The following is a 15,007-nucleotide window of genomic DNA, read 5'->3' as shown; positions in this document are numbered from 1 at the left end:
CTTCAAAAGCAAAAAAATGCACTTTACCCCTATGTTCTATTTTAACCATAGAGGCTATTTTTCTTGACGTACAAGGAAATTAAATAAAAAATTTATACTATATACTCTGAAACTCATTCAGCCAAAGTTTGGCTGATATTGATTCAGCAGTTGCAAAGGAGAAGATTTTGTAAAGGAAGCAATCTAGATGAACAAATTGAGAAAAATTCTCTTTAAAGGGCAATAACTCCTTACGGGGTCAATTGACAATTTTGGTCATATAAACTTATTAGTAGATCTTTAACTTTGATGAACATTTTTGCTGTTTACAGTTTATCTTTATCTATAATAATATTCAAGATAATAACCGAAAACTCCAAAATGTCCTTAGCTGATAGAACTTGACCTATGAACATTTTTACCCCATGTCATATTTGCTCTAAATGCTTTAGTTTTTGAGATGTAAGCCAAAAACTGCATTTTACCTCTTTGTTCTATTTTTAAATATGGCGGCCATGTTTTTTGACGAAACAGAAAATAAAACACAAACTTTATTCTAGATATATACCCTAAGGATCATTCAGCTAAAGTTTGGTTGGAATTTGTTCAGTAGTTTCAGAGGAGAAGAAGTTTGAAATAGTTTACACCGGACGGACCACGACGACAGACGACGACGGACGCCAATTGATGGCAAAAGCTCACATTTCCTTTGGAAAGGTGAGCTAATAATAGAATGCAATGAGAATAAAATTATTAAACTTCAGAGTTAATTTAATATTGTCAATATTCTTTATATTGAAAAATGTTGTAAATTTAACGTACATACCCTCAATACATAACTTCATATGTCAGTAGGATAGGAATACCTGCACCTCACGAAAAAAAGTCTGGACAAATGATGGATTTCAGAATGACAGACCTAAGGATGCCTGGATACAGGGACACCATTATTTGGGCCACTCAGTGGTGTGGGCATAAAAAAGTTAATTCCCAAACATTTGTGGCATGTATTGCTGTGATTTTTTTTCCAATTTCAATACAAAGAATCAAATAGTTCTCAATAATTTCTCAAATAAACTCAATATAGACCAGGATTAAAAATTTTTTTGCCAGATGGACATTTCCTCTACAAAAGACTCATCAGTGACGCTCTAATCAAGACGTTAAAAAGGCCAAATGATATGTAAGCCTAAATACCTGTAATGCTGAAACAGCTTGAATGTCAATACTGGCAGAATGCCAAATGTTTCCCTGATCATACTTCCTAGACCAAACAACGCTTCCACTCCAATCAGTACTACTTCTAACTTTAACCTGTAGCTCATTTATAGTATAACCATACATGTGGTAATAGAAAGAAAGGCATCTGGGAGTTGCTGCAAATAAATTAGAAAACCATACAAATTCTTCCAAGAAAAGTTTAAAGTAACTGTGAAATAATTTGTCAATTATCAAGTGTTATTGGTATCTATCATACTGTTCTTTTAGAGTTAATGCTTTTCCTGTACTGGTGTTATTTGTATATATAAAAATAAGATGTGGTATGATTGTCAACAAGACAACTCTCCACCAGAGATCAAATGATGTAGAAGTTAACTGCCTTCAACAATGAGAAAAACTCATACTGCATAGTAAGCTATAAAAGGCTTTTGTATGTACTTTTATATGTGCATTTTGCTCGTGATAAAATTAACTATAGGCACCAAAGAGCCTGTGTTGCTCACCTTGGTCTATATACATATTCAACAAAGGACACTCTCCAACATTGTAGACGAGAATAGAATTAATGACAAAAATTTCTGTTTTTTTTTTTTATCTTATATTGCTAATCATTGAAGCCTGTTTAGTTTCTCTCTATCTTATTTAGCTTTTGCTCCAAACACAAAAGAGGGTAAAAATAAAATTCCTAATTTAAGGGCAATAACTCCTATAAAGAGTAAGTTTACTAATTATATCAGCAAAATTTGACTTGTTAGTAGGTCTTGTCTTGCTCATCATTTTTGATTATTTAAGTTTTCTCTCTATCTATTATAATTTTAATCATATAAGGCAAGACGCAAAATAAAAATGGTAAAAATCTTCATTAAAGGGCAATAACTCCAATAAGGAGTCGTTGGACAATTTCAGCCATTAGTCTTAATTGTAGATCTTGTCCTGCTGATCATTTTTGTTTATTTAAGTTTCTTTCTATCTATTTTAACATGTATATGTTTTAAGATATCAGACAAAAGCACAAAAAAAATTTGTACAAATCGTCATCAAAGGGCAATAACTCTAATAAGAAGTCAACTGACAATTTCAACCATAAGACTTACTTGTAGAATTTGTCCTTCTGATCATTTTTATCAATTTTGCAATTTCAAGTTTCTCTCTATCTTATTATAGTTTTCAAGATAATAGGCAAAAAGCGAAAAAAAAGTGGTAAATTTGTCATTTAAGGGCAATAACTCCTACCGGAAATCGTCTACCAGTTTTGACGTATATGGAGAATTGGTAGAGCTCAACATTCTGAACAATTTCACCCTTTTTCAGATTTCCTCTATTTATAATGGTTATCAGAATAATGGCAAAACTTGCATTTTACCCCAAATGTTCTATTTCTAGCCAAGTCTGCCATCTTTGTTGGCAGGCAGGGTCATCCGACACATTTTTTAAACTCAATACCCTTATGATGATTGTGGCCAAGTTTGATTTTATTTGGCCAAGTAGTTTCAAAGTAATTAAAAAAAATTACGAAAAAATTGTTAAAAATTTACTATAAAGGGCAATAACTCCTAAAGGGGTCAATTGACCATATTGGTCAGGTTAACTTATTTGTAGATCTCACTTTGCTGAACATTGTTGCTGTTTACAGTTTATATCTATCTATAATAATATTCAAGATAATAACCAAAATCTGAAAAATTTCCTTCAAATTACCAATTCAGGGGCAGCAACCCAACAATGGGTTGTCTGATGAGTCTGAAAATAACAAGGCAGATAAAACTTAACCTGATAACATATTTACCAATTGTCAGATTTGCTCTAAATGCTTTAGTTTCAGGGATATAAGCCAAAAACTGCATTTTACCCCAATGTTCTATTTTTAGCCATGTCGGCCATCTTGGTCGTTGCAGGATCATCGGACACATTTTTAAAACTAAATACCCTTATGATGATTGTGGCCAAGTTTGATTTTATTTGGCCAAGTAGTTTCAAAGGAGAAGATTTTTGTAAAAGATAACAAAAATTTATGAAAAATTGTTAAAAATTGACTATAAAGGGCAATAACTCCTTAAGGGGTCAATTGACCATTTTGGTCATGTTGTCCTATTTGTAGATCTCACTTTGCTGTACATTATTGCTGTTTACAGTTTATCTCTATCTATAATGATTTTGAAGATAATAACCAAAAACTGCAAAATTTTCTTAAAATTACCAATTCAGGGGCAGCAACCCAACAACGGGTTGTCTGATTTGTCTGAAAATTTCATTCTATTTTTAGCCATGGCTGCCATCTTGGTTGGCGAGCTGGGTCGTCCGACACATTTTTAAAACTAATTACCCAAATGATGATTGTGGCAAAGTTTGATTTAATTTGGCCCAGTAGTTTCAGAGGAGAAGATTTTTGTAAAAGTTAACGATGACGGACGACGACGATGGACGACTGACGCCAAGTGATGAGAAAATCTCACTTGGCCCTTTTGGGCCATGTGAGCTAAAAAGGAGAAGGGTTGAGATCTAAAAAAAAATCTTACAATCAAAGGTAGCTGTTGTGTTCAGTGAAGCTGAGTTACCAGTTGACCCACTACTGGTTTCTAGGAATATATAATAACTTGAAGTGCTATTGTCATGATCAGTGCAGGGACCAGTAGCAGTGGATGGTGTACAACCCTGAAATATCATAAACATACATAGGTTTCTTCATAATTGAAACTATTTTTAAAATAATTTATTTCGCTAGTACATATTTCTGTTTAGGGGCCAGTTGAAGCCTAGAATTTTCTCGCTGTGATGAAGACCCATTGTGGCCATGGGCTGTTTTTTGTTCTTTGGTCTGGTTGTTGTCTCATTTGACACATTCCCTTTTTCAGTTCTCAATTCTATTTATGTTAAAACATCTATGTTTCTGATCTTAAGGATGTTTGCTACTCTTGTTTTTGACTTTTCATCAGATATTCGGAAATTTCTATTTTTTCCATATATTAATCAAAAGTGTAATTAAAATTTTGCCCACTAACCCCTACTTTTCTTTTCATAATTTTATTACATACAGTTTAAAAAAGCCATTTTAGAAAATCCTATAAAATCCTTGTTATTTTTCATAGAAAGTAAAACAGTGCCATAGTTAAATGTATGAAAAATCAAAAGAAAATCATTTCTGCCAAAATTTTCAATTAATAACATCTCAAAAACAAGGACATGGACTTTTCATTTCTTTCTGTTTTTTTAAGTTCCATTATTTATATTGTAATACTATTAAGTTATAATAATCTTTAAAATGCTTGTAAATTTGAAACAGTGGAGCAAACATTCTTAAAATATGTTTCATAAATGTACAGATTTTTTATTAATATTTAACTTGAATTCCATTGAATAGGGGCCTTGGTGGCCGAGTGGTCTAAGTAGTTGAACTGCTGTATCACTGGCCTGTCAACACTGAGGTTGTGAGTTCAAATCCCGCACGTGGCAGGTGCGCTAGACTCCAATCATAATTGACTAGGATTTAGTTTTCCTACTGAAGGTCGTGGTGCTCTCCATGCAGGCACTCAGGTTGTCCCCACAAATAAAAAGTGAATGCCACAAAATAGCACAATAGTGCTGAAAGTGGCAGTTAACACCAATCAATCAATCAATCAATCAATAATTCCATTGAAAAGTGGCAGCAACTGCATTGATTTATTTCATAAGAGACTATGCTTCAAATGTTCTTATTCTGTTGTATAGCAAGATTATGGAATCATTGATCCCCTAATCTAATTTCAATTTTTTTTAAATATTCAAATGTATTGTTCTAAGTAAAGTAGCAGTTTTTTGTTTTACTTGAAACACAGGACTTCCTGAGACAAAAGAGGCTGTATCTTGACATTAAGCAGCCATCATTCAATCGATTAATACTATATTCTACTTACAGAATACCTTCGCCAGTACACAGATGATGATGTAGTTGACAAAAACATACAATCAGAGTTGAATGAACAATAGAACTCAGATATACCTGAAAAAGATATATAATAGATTTATTATTAATATCTATATCAATCAACATTCATTTTCATTATTTTTTTTTTATCTATATGCATACTAGTAAATTGCACCCCTTCAGGTTAATGAGGGTTTTAAATTCAATTTTTGATTGCACATGGCTGCAAATGATTGGTCCAGATATTTACTAAATTATATAATTTATGTGTTTGACTTTTAAATTTAAATATTTATGTTTTTCGCTTATGGCAGCATCTTTTTTTAACAAAAAAATTAAAAGAATGGAAACAACAATTCAAAATTTTAAAACTTTCGATTTTTTTTAAGGGGAGATAACTCAGACAATTTAGTTTTATAAAACTTAAGCTGGAATGTTAAGTTTATCTAACTGTTTTATTATGTAGCACAAAAACAAGGGAGACGATCCTTGATCATTTTATATTCTCAAAACACATTATAAAATTAATCTTCTCATATCTTATTTTAGAATTCTATCGTTAAGTTTTCCTACTAATTACACAAACATGCTTTTTCATTGAATAATCCTTACATAAGTTGACAATTTTTCACAACCCGTAGTTTGAACAAAAAATCAGTGAACCATACTTTTTATCATATATTTGAAAATAATTTAAATTTGGATGTAACACATCTTCTGATTGACTGAAAGTTTTTTGTCTATCAGCTCATAGACATAATTTTGTCATGTGACTGTGACGTCATCAAAGTTTTTTCAAGATTTACTCCTTAAAAATGGAATTTAGAATTAAATTATAAGGAATGGCTGTAATATTTGTTCTGTCTATGCGAAATAACTTCAAAAATGTGGTGCACACTTTTAAATAACCAGCTACCCCGGTTATTCAGTGTGCACCACATTTTTATGTTATTTCTTAATAGACAGAAAAAATATTACAGTCATTCCTTAAATAGCATGATGTAAATAAAATTAGGAAATAAGTATGAATATATTCTATTATTTTCATTTAAAACACCCCCTCCTCCTTCTATCTTAAATCAGAAGTTAATTGCTACTAATGGACTTCTGCTAAAATCAAACATATTTTCAGTTGCTTTGATAAAATAAATTTCTTCAATACAGGAAAGCACATGTATCCTTTATTAAACCCATTTGTTTTTCTCAAAGCATCAAATTTGGTTCACACAATGTTTTAACTATAGGCCATCTTGAACTTGAAGTGAGAGCTTTTACGGTGTGTTTAAGGCTACATTGTGACTTTGAGATGAAGGACAGAAATTGAAAAGGTGTTTTTCTTTGCTTAAGGCTTGATTGTTTGATTGCTGGTTGCTTAATGTCCAGTGTCTTTGCTCAATGCAAGGACCTGTCAAGTTAGTCAGGAGGTTTGTCACAAACTTATTTATTACAATTTATTCCAATTTGAAAAGACTGTACTGCTCAAAATATATCCATAGGATAACAATTTTCATGGATTTCACGGGTATAAAAAAACAATGAATAAAAATGTTCAACGAGGTACAAATTTACTATGCAGATTTTGGAAAAACTACAAAATCAAATATCCACAAATCTACAACTTTTCTTAAAATCTATTTTTAGTAAATACAACCTTGACCATAGACATAGTGACCTCAACATTAATCATGATCTTCCACTTATTTTATGTAAGGTTTCAATCCCACATGTAGTATTTTATTAAGTATCCAGATACCACTTTTTAGCATAAAGCATTCTAGACAGTACTATTTTTCCTTCTTTCATGATACTGCTGATTTATTTTCATGGGAACAAATTTTCATGGATTGAGGAAAGCATGCATTTTTGTGGATACTTGATTTCTTGGTTTTACCAATGTCTGCATACAACCCTATAAAATATTTGTAATTCGTTGAACATTTAAATTCGTGGTTCACCTGTATCCATGAAACCCACAAAAAATTGGTATTCAACCAATTATAATGAATCCACAGTAATCATATCCACAAAAAATTGAATCCACATTATTTTGTGTGTGCATGCAGACATACCTGCTTGGCATCTCACACCCACATCATAGTAATGGCTTAGAACAGCATATTTTTGTTTGGAACAGTCCTCCAGCCTCGATTCAGTACCAGTACAATACAAATAGGTGTACCATATAGGTACTGTGCTATCTGCCTGTCCAAAATATCCATACTGATATGGTATTGCACCTTCTCCGCTAAAATAAAAATTGATGATTACATGTAGTACCTTTTTTATTGATTGATTGTTTGTATTTAATGCCACTTTGAGCTCCCCTGGCTAAATCATGGCAGCCAGTTTTTTATCGGTGGAGGAAGCTTGAGTGCTCGAAAGAAACACAGCATTTGGCGGGAAAACTTACAGTCCTAGTCCTAGTCCATTAAGATTGGAGTGGAACACACAACCTTCTTTAAACACTCAGCCACCAAGGCCCAAACTTTTTTTTAACAAATCAGAAATTAAGGGAAAAACTGGTAGAAAGTTGAGCAGAACATATTTGTTTATAGATGACACCTGCCTTTCTAAAAGTAATATCTAACCTGAAACCAACTGTTTACAGATGACACCAGCCTCTCTGACAGTAAGCTTTCACCTGAAATCAACTTTTCATGGATGACACCAGCCTCTCTGACAGTAAAATCCAACCTAAAACCAACTGTTTACAGATGACACCAGCCTCTCCGACAGTAAGCTTTCACCTGAAATCAACTTTTTATGGATGACACCAGCCTCTCTGACAGTAAAATCCAACCTAAAACCAACTGTTTATAGATGATGCTAGCCTTTCTGACATAAAAATCTCACCTGAATCCTAACTGTTGATAGATGACAGTAAGATCTCACCGGACATATATTCTTTTTACAGATGACACGACCTTTTCTGACAGTAGGATCTTACCTGAAAACAATTATTTATAGATGACACCTGTCTCCCTGACTGTAAGATCTCACCTGAAACCATCTTTTTACTGATGACACCAGCCTCTTGGACAGTAAGATCTAACCTGAAACCAACTATTTATAGATGACACTAACCTATTTGACAGTAAAACCTCACCTGAAACCAACTGTTTATAAATGACAAGAGACTCTCTGACAGTAAAAATCTAACCTGAAACCAACTTTTGTAGATGACACCAGCCTTTCTAACAGCAAAATCTCAACTGAAACCAACTGTTAATAGATGACACCAGCCCCTCTGACAGTAAAATCTAACCTGAAACCAACTTTTTGTAGATGACATTAGCCTCTCTGACAGTAAAATCTAACCTGAAACCAACTGTTTACAGATGACACCAGCTTCTCTGACAGTTCAATCTAACCTAAAGCCAACTGTTTATAGATGACACCTGTCTCCCTGACTGTAAGATCTCACATGAAACCATCTTTTTACTGATGACACCAGCCTCTAGGACAGAAAGATCTAACCTGAAACTAACAATTCAAAGATGACACTAAAACTTCACCTGAAACCAACTGTTTATAGATGATACTGGCATCTTTGACAGTAGAATCTCACCTGAAATTAATCTCTTTACAGATGACCCCAGCCACTCTGGCAGTAAGATCTCAGCTGAAACCAACTATTTATAGATAAAACCTGTTACCCTGATAGTAAGATCTCAGGGGAGCTAACCTTTCTGACAGCAAAATCTCATCTAAAACCAAATGATTACAGATGGCACTTATCTCCCTAACAGTAAAATCTAACCTAAAACCGACTATTTATAGATGGCACTCGTCTTTCTGACAGTAAGATCTCACCTGAAACCATCTTTTTACTGATAACACCAGCCTCTCGGACAGTTAGATTTCAGATGAAACCAACTATTTATAGATGGCACTTGTCTCCCTGACTGTAAGATCTCACCAGAAACAATCTTTTTACAAATGACACCAGCTTCTCGGACAGTAAAATCTTACCTGAAATCAACTATTTATAGATGACACTAGCCTGTTTGACACTAAAAACCTTACCTGAAACCAACTGTTTACAGATGACACCAGCTTCTCTGACAGTAAAATCTAACTTGAAACCAACTGATTATTAATGACACCAGCCTCACTGACAGTAAAATCGCACCTGAAACCAACTATTTATAGTTGACACTAGCCTGTTTGACACTAAAACCTCGCCTGAAACCAAAGGATGATAGATGACACCAGTCTCTCTGACAGTAAAAATGTTTAACCCTCACCTGAATCCTAATATTCTGCAGATGACGCCAGCTTCTCTGGTACTAAATGGTGCATTAGATGTCGATATAGTTCCCCATACTCCATTTATTTTGATTTCTACTCTTCCTTCCAAGCAGTTAGATCCATTAACAAGCCGCACTTCTAAGAAAAACAATGTTTACAACAAATTATACATTAAGTATCTCTTCTTGTGAAAGTGCAATTGTTTATGCGGACAAAATATATACAGCTTTTCCAGGCTGAATTTAAGTAAATTTATGGGAATAGTATATAATGAAATCTGATTTCCTTCTTAAACAGAATCTATTTAAGGTACATTAATTGTATTTGCCATCTTGGATTGTGAAACTGCAGTACACAATTGGTCTATTTTTTTGCTTTAATCTGCAAATTTTGAGCTAGATTGGCAATCAATGTGTAAATATAAAAATAAGAAGATGTGGTATGATTGCCAATGAGACAACTCTCCACCATAGACCAAATGACATAGAAGTGAAACTGTTTATTCAAATAAAGAAAAATAAGTGATCTATTGCATTATTTGGACTGTTTTAACAAATACCAAATATTTGTGTTAATTGGAATCTATTTTTCAACTAAGCCATTTAAGGGGAGATAACTCAATTAGTAAAAATTGTATAAAGGAATGTTAAAGAAATTTTCATTTTTTTCTTTAAGCAAGAAAACAAGCATATTAATTTATAAAACATATCTTCTCATATTTTCTTTCAAAATTCTATCTCACAGATTTCTTTTTATTTACAAAAGTGTTTTTTCATGAATAATCTATGCAAATTGGGCAATTTTGTTTTAATTGTAACTGGAAAAATAGCACTAGTTCAAAAAGAAATAAATGTTCTGCAATATTATTTCCACAATAAAGAAATATTAGTTATGTTCCCAACAGAATGAAGGGCATAGAACAGATATTATAGAATTGTTTAAAGCAATGTTTCAAGAGGAACTTCTGTTAAGAGGAACAAATATACATCGACAGCAGAAGTAAATATTTTTGTGTAATTACAGTGGTATCCTATGCTTTAATTTAGACAGACAGCCTTTTCTTACCTACTGTTGCTTCTTTTAATTTCATTGACACCAATTTTGGTGTATTGAGTAAAAATGCTATTTTTGTAGATATTTAATTTCATGCATGGTTATACAAAAGCAAATGTAAAATTAGAAATTATTGAGTGCCTTTATTACAATGAATCCTTGACCATTGGTAAAAACATGAAATCTAGTTAATGTGATTGCAAAACTTTCATGAAGGAAAACAAATTATGAAATTATGAATGAAAATTTTTATTATTGTGAACCAGATACTGTCGCATTATCAAAAACATCGCATTAATTTCTGAATTTACAGCAAGTATTTTGATATACAGTGGTATTCTATGTTTTAGACAGACTGCCTTACCTATGTTACTAGCGACAGGAGTAGTAGATATTCTTGTTGTAGTGGCATTGTGTGGCATCAGTGTGGTCATGGTGGTAGTATTAACTGATGGTGTACTTTGGGTGCTAGTTAGTATCGTATCTAAAATATTATTGCATTATTACATTATATTATTGCCAGGCATTATCCTTTTATAGTAGATAACTAAATATACAGTGAGGCCTACAAGCTGTAATGTGGACTTCATCCAATTGTATATTCCTAATATTTGCATAAGAAATCTAACCACAAACATTAACATTATGTCGTATAAAATTATTCTTTTAATTGAATAGGTGAAAACAGCAATTAAGAGCTAAAAAAAAACTACCGGTATAAAGCATGAATGCATTGTTGTCCTGAACATACAGGTCCCCACTCATAATTCAAAATGTTTTGGAAAGCAGGAAACTGTTGTCTGACAAAAGGGAAAAGCCCACACATATAAAACTCGTCACTATCAAACCTGCTGACCAAATATGAAGTCATTGTGTTTAGTAGTTTCTGACAATAGTGTGACTTAAATGGATAGATAAATGGACGCATAGACAAGAGCCTCCTCATGGGGTTTTTGATTATGTGATTACTTGGCCGTTTTTATAGTAATTAATTGATTACCAGACCAAATATTTCCTGATTATTTGATAATCTAGGACTGTATTTTTGATTATTTGATTATCTTGTTTAAAAAAATAATTAATGATTATGTGATTATATTGGCAAAAAAATTGTGATTATGTGATTACTTGGACACCCCCATGAGGGGCCTCAGACAAGGTGATTGCCTTATAGCCCTGCTCCTAGAGTAGTTTAACACCAACAGAATTAATGATATGCCTGTCCCATGTTAGGAAATCCTTATTTATATCTATATCACACTAATGTTTTTGTCTTGTGGGGAAGTTTGTGTATCAGAAGATCTTTGATAGTCCATGTTAATTTGATCCTAACTTGTCTGCACTCAAGGTAAGTTGATTTAGAGCTTGATACAATAAAGAAGTTTGTCTATTGTTGATGACCATATTTTGACTTCAAGATGACTTTAATGGTACTTTTAGTGTTGTTGGTGGGTTGCTGTTTCATCTACATATACAACACTACTTCTTTTATTTATACCATATCTGAGGGTCAGGATGATGGGTCTTGATTTCTGTATCCTTAAATTTTTTTGTCATTTTTCTCTTTTCATAATATTTTTTGTTCGTTATTCTCTATATCTTATACCTTTGGCCCATTTTTCTCTATTCTTTACCCCCCCCCCCCCCCCCCCCATTTTTATGTAATCTAGGCCCATAATTTTCTATTTTGTTATAAACCTCATATCTGTAAATAACTTACAGTTGAGACAATGCTGCTCGTCAAATCCATTAGCACAGTCTGGGTATCCATTACACAATTTATACACAGATACACAATCAGATGCATTTGTGGAGCATTGCACATGGTCTATAGCACAATCTGAAAGTAAATAACAAATCAGTCTCTTCCTATTCTTGTAGATGTTCCTTCAAAAAGAGGAGGTGCTCTTCAGGCTCTATTTGATGTAACAAAATTGATTAACAAATCGACAAAAAAGAACTTTTAAAATAATGTTTGTCATAACATTTTACACATCTGACTTGAATATCTAATTTTTCAAAGTCTTAGCTCTGTGTTTCCTAGGCTTAAATATAGTTAAAATCCAGAAGTTTTGTCAAATTTCACAAAAATCTCTATTTACGTCCTATTTGGGTTGTAAATTTCTATGCTTAAGAAGAAAAGCTGTACAAAACAAGAATGTGTCCATAGTACATGGATGCCCCACTCGCACTATCATTTTCTATGTTCAGTGGACCTTGAAATTGGGGTCAAAACTCTAATTTGGCATTAAAATTAGTAAGATCATATAATAGGGAACATGTGTATTAAATTCCAAGTTGATTGGACTTCAACTTCATCAAAAAGTACCTTGGCCAAAAACTTTAACCTGAATCGACCAAAAACTTTAACCTGAAGATGGACAGACGGACGCAAGGACGAAAGAACGGACGCAGACCGAAAAAAACATAATTCCCCTCTACTATCGTAGGTGGGGCATAAAAATTTCTATTTCACTTTCTTATGTGTCTATTCATCAAATTAAAACATTTTTTATCTTGAATAATGGACTTAATATTTGGGGGCAAACATGTCTCTTACTGAACTTATGAAAATAAAGAGATGTGATATGATTGCCAATGAGAAAACTATTTACCAGAGTTCAAATGAAATGAATGCAAGCAATTATAGGCAACCGTACGGCCTTCAACAATGAGAAAAACCAGTCAGCTTTAAAAGGCCCTAACATGAATAATGTGAAACAATTCAAATGAATTAAAAAACTAACGGCCTAATTTATAACAAAACAATTTACCAAAAACAAATACAACAGACATGAACCATGGACAACCACTGCACTACAGGCTCCTGACTTGTGAGTGCTCATCCTTCCCTAACCTGGGACAGTGGGGTAACAGCACAACATAAGAACAAACTGTTATAATCAGTAGCAATTTGATTAATTCAAAAGATCAGTACAAGGCACAAAAATACTAACATTAAAACACTGGACACAAAGCACAGAAATAAAAGTACTCTTTTAAAGGATCAATTTTCTATAGACTATTATGCATCCTTTGGTAAAACCAAGAAATCAAATATCCACAAAAATACAATTTTTCTACAATTCAAGAAAATTGCTCCTAACAAAAATAAATGAAACAACAGATCGATGCTATTAACACTGATAATACAAAGGGCATATATTTAAGTGAAACTATTTTTTAAAAAGGTCTTTTGAAAATTCATGAAATCTGCATGCTAATAACACATTAAAAAAGGACTGATTCTTTTCCCACTTACTCTCAAAGTCTGCTGTGTAAATGGCCCTGAAACCAGAATAAATGACGCTGCTATCAGAATGAAAGTAAACCAACATCTTGTTGGCTGTAGACTCTACTCTTCTTTGTGTACTCAAATCTCCTCTCAAGCTGACCAATAACAAATCAGTATTAGTTAGTCCATCATATACCTGTAAAACAAAGAAAACATTTCATTTTAGACAAAATTTACACTTAAGTATGATAGGAAAAATATGGTTAAGAACAATATTAATTTTTGAACTTTAATAAATTACTGTACTTTAAAAGAACAAAATATATTGCCCTAAAAACAAGATTCGTAGTGGAACTCATATGATTGATTGCTATAGCTATTAATCTATATAACAGAGTAGATTTTACTTATTTCCATAGCCTACTTGTTAGAAAAAATTATGTAATTCCTGGGGATTGCTTATGTTTGAAATCACAAGTTAGATAGTCAAAGAGCTGTTATTCACATGCACAAAAAAATAACAGAGTTCCAATGTCCCCCACGTTGCACATATTTTATCTATCCAAGGTACAAGGGCAACACTTAAAAATACACTTTTTTTTTTGTTCTTTAAAATTGTTTCATAAATATCTTAAGAAAAATGAATGCTTCAATGTGATTTCCATATAATTAATATTTCCAAGGGCATAACTCGTTAAAAATATTTAATGAGCAATTAGAAAGTGTCAAAGACATTGTTGATATAAACCTACAATATAATTTTCATAAAAATTTCTCAAGAATTGTACATGAGAGCGCTAACAATGCAATTTCGCATATATATATATATAATGAATGTTTCCAAGGGGCATAACTCTTTTAGAAATTGTTCATGGGCACCAAGTTTCGAACTCGTTCCAACATTGCTGATATAAACCTATAATATAAGTTTTATAAAAATCTGCAAAGAATTGTACAAGTGAGAGTGCTAACGGACGGACGCCTAGTATTTCTATTTCCCCCCAAAGTGATGCGCGGGCAACAATAAATAGGTAACCATTGACCCAATTTGAGTATCTTCTCTTTTGTCTCCATGTTGGAGGACTAAGTGTGAAAATTGCTTCATAAATCGGCCAAATTCAACTTGTTATACTGACCCCTAGACTTCAGGAAAAGGGTTTTTCTGAACAATTTTCATTTCTTTTAGCCTTGCACAACTCATCACTACCATCTAGCAGGGATTTCTAATATCAGACTTCTTAGTATTGTATGTGTCAATTTGGCAAGTCAAATAAGAAAATCAACTGTTTATCCCTCCAAAATCATGCGGCCAAGGGAAATAACTTAAATTTTGTCATTCGAAATCTATCTATCTATTTCAATAAAAT

General features: G+C 32.8%; 1 protein-coding gene across 1 annotated transcript in view; it reads right to left on the bottom strand.

Moving 5' to 3' along the window:
* LOC127723900 (uncharacterized) overlaps positions 1-15,007 on the bottom strand; it is a 196,600-nt gene that overhangs the window by 103,482 nt on the left and 78,111 nt on the right. Inside the window, exons 23-30 of the mRNA XM_052230616.1 lie at positions 13,668-13,836; positions 12,126-12,245; positions 10,770-10,889; positions 9,349-9,490; positions 7,171-7,346; positions 5,091-5,176; positions 3,717-3,852; positions 1,177-1,355 (exon numbers count right to left, since the gene is read on the bottom strand). Of these exons, the coding sequence (XP_052086576.1) occupies positions 1,177-1,355; positions 3,717-3,852; positions 5,091-5,176; positions 7,171-7,346; positions 9,349-9,490; positions 10,770-10,889; positions 12,126-12,245; positions 13,668-13,836 (1,128 nt within the window). The remainder of the gene's footprint in view (positions 1-1,176; positions 1,356-3,716; positions 3,853-5,090; positions 5,177-7,170; positions 7,347-9,348; positions 9,491-10,769; positions 10,890-12,125; positions 12,246-13,667; positions 13,837-15,007) is intronic.

This window comes from Mytilus californianus, unplaced genomic scaffold, assembly GCF_021869535.1.
Source record: "Mytilus californianus isolate M0D057914Y unplaced genomic scaffold, xbMytCali1.0.p SCAF_13, whole genome shotgun sequence".
Classification (NCBI taxonomy): Eukaryota; Metazoa; Mollusca; class Bivalvia; order Mytilida; family Mytilidae; genus Mytilus; species Mytilus californianus.
This window is presented reverse-complemented; position numbering and strand designations above follow the sequence as displayed.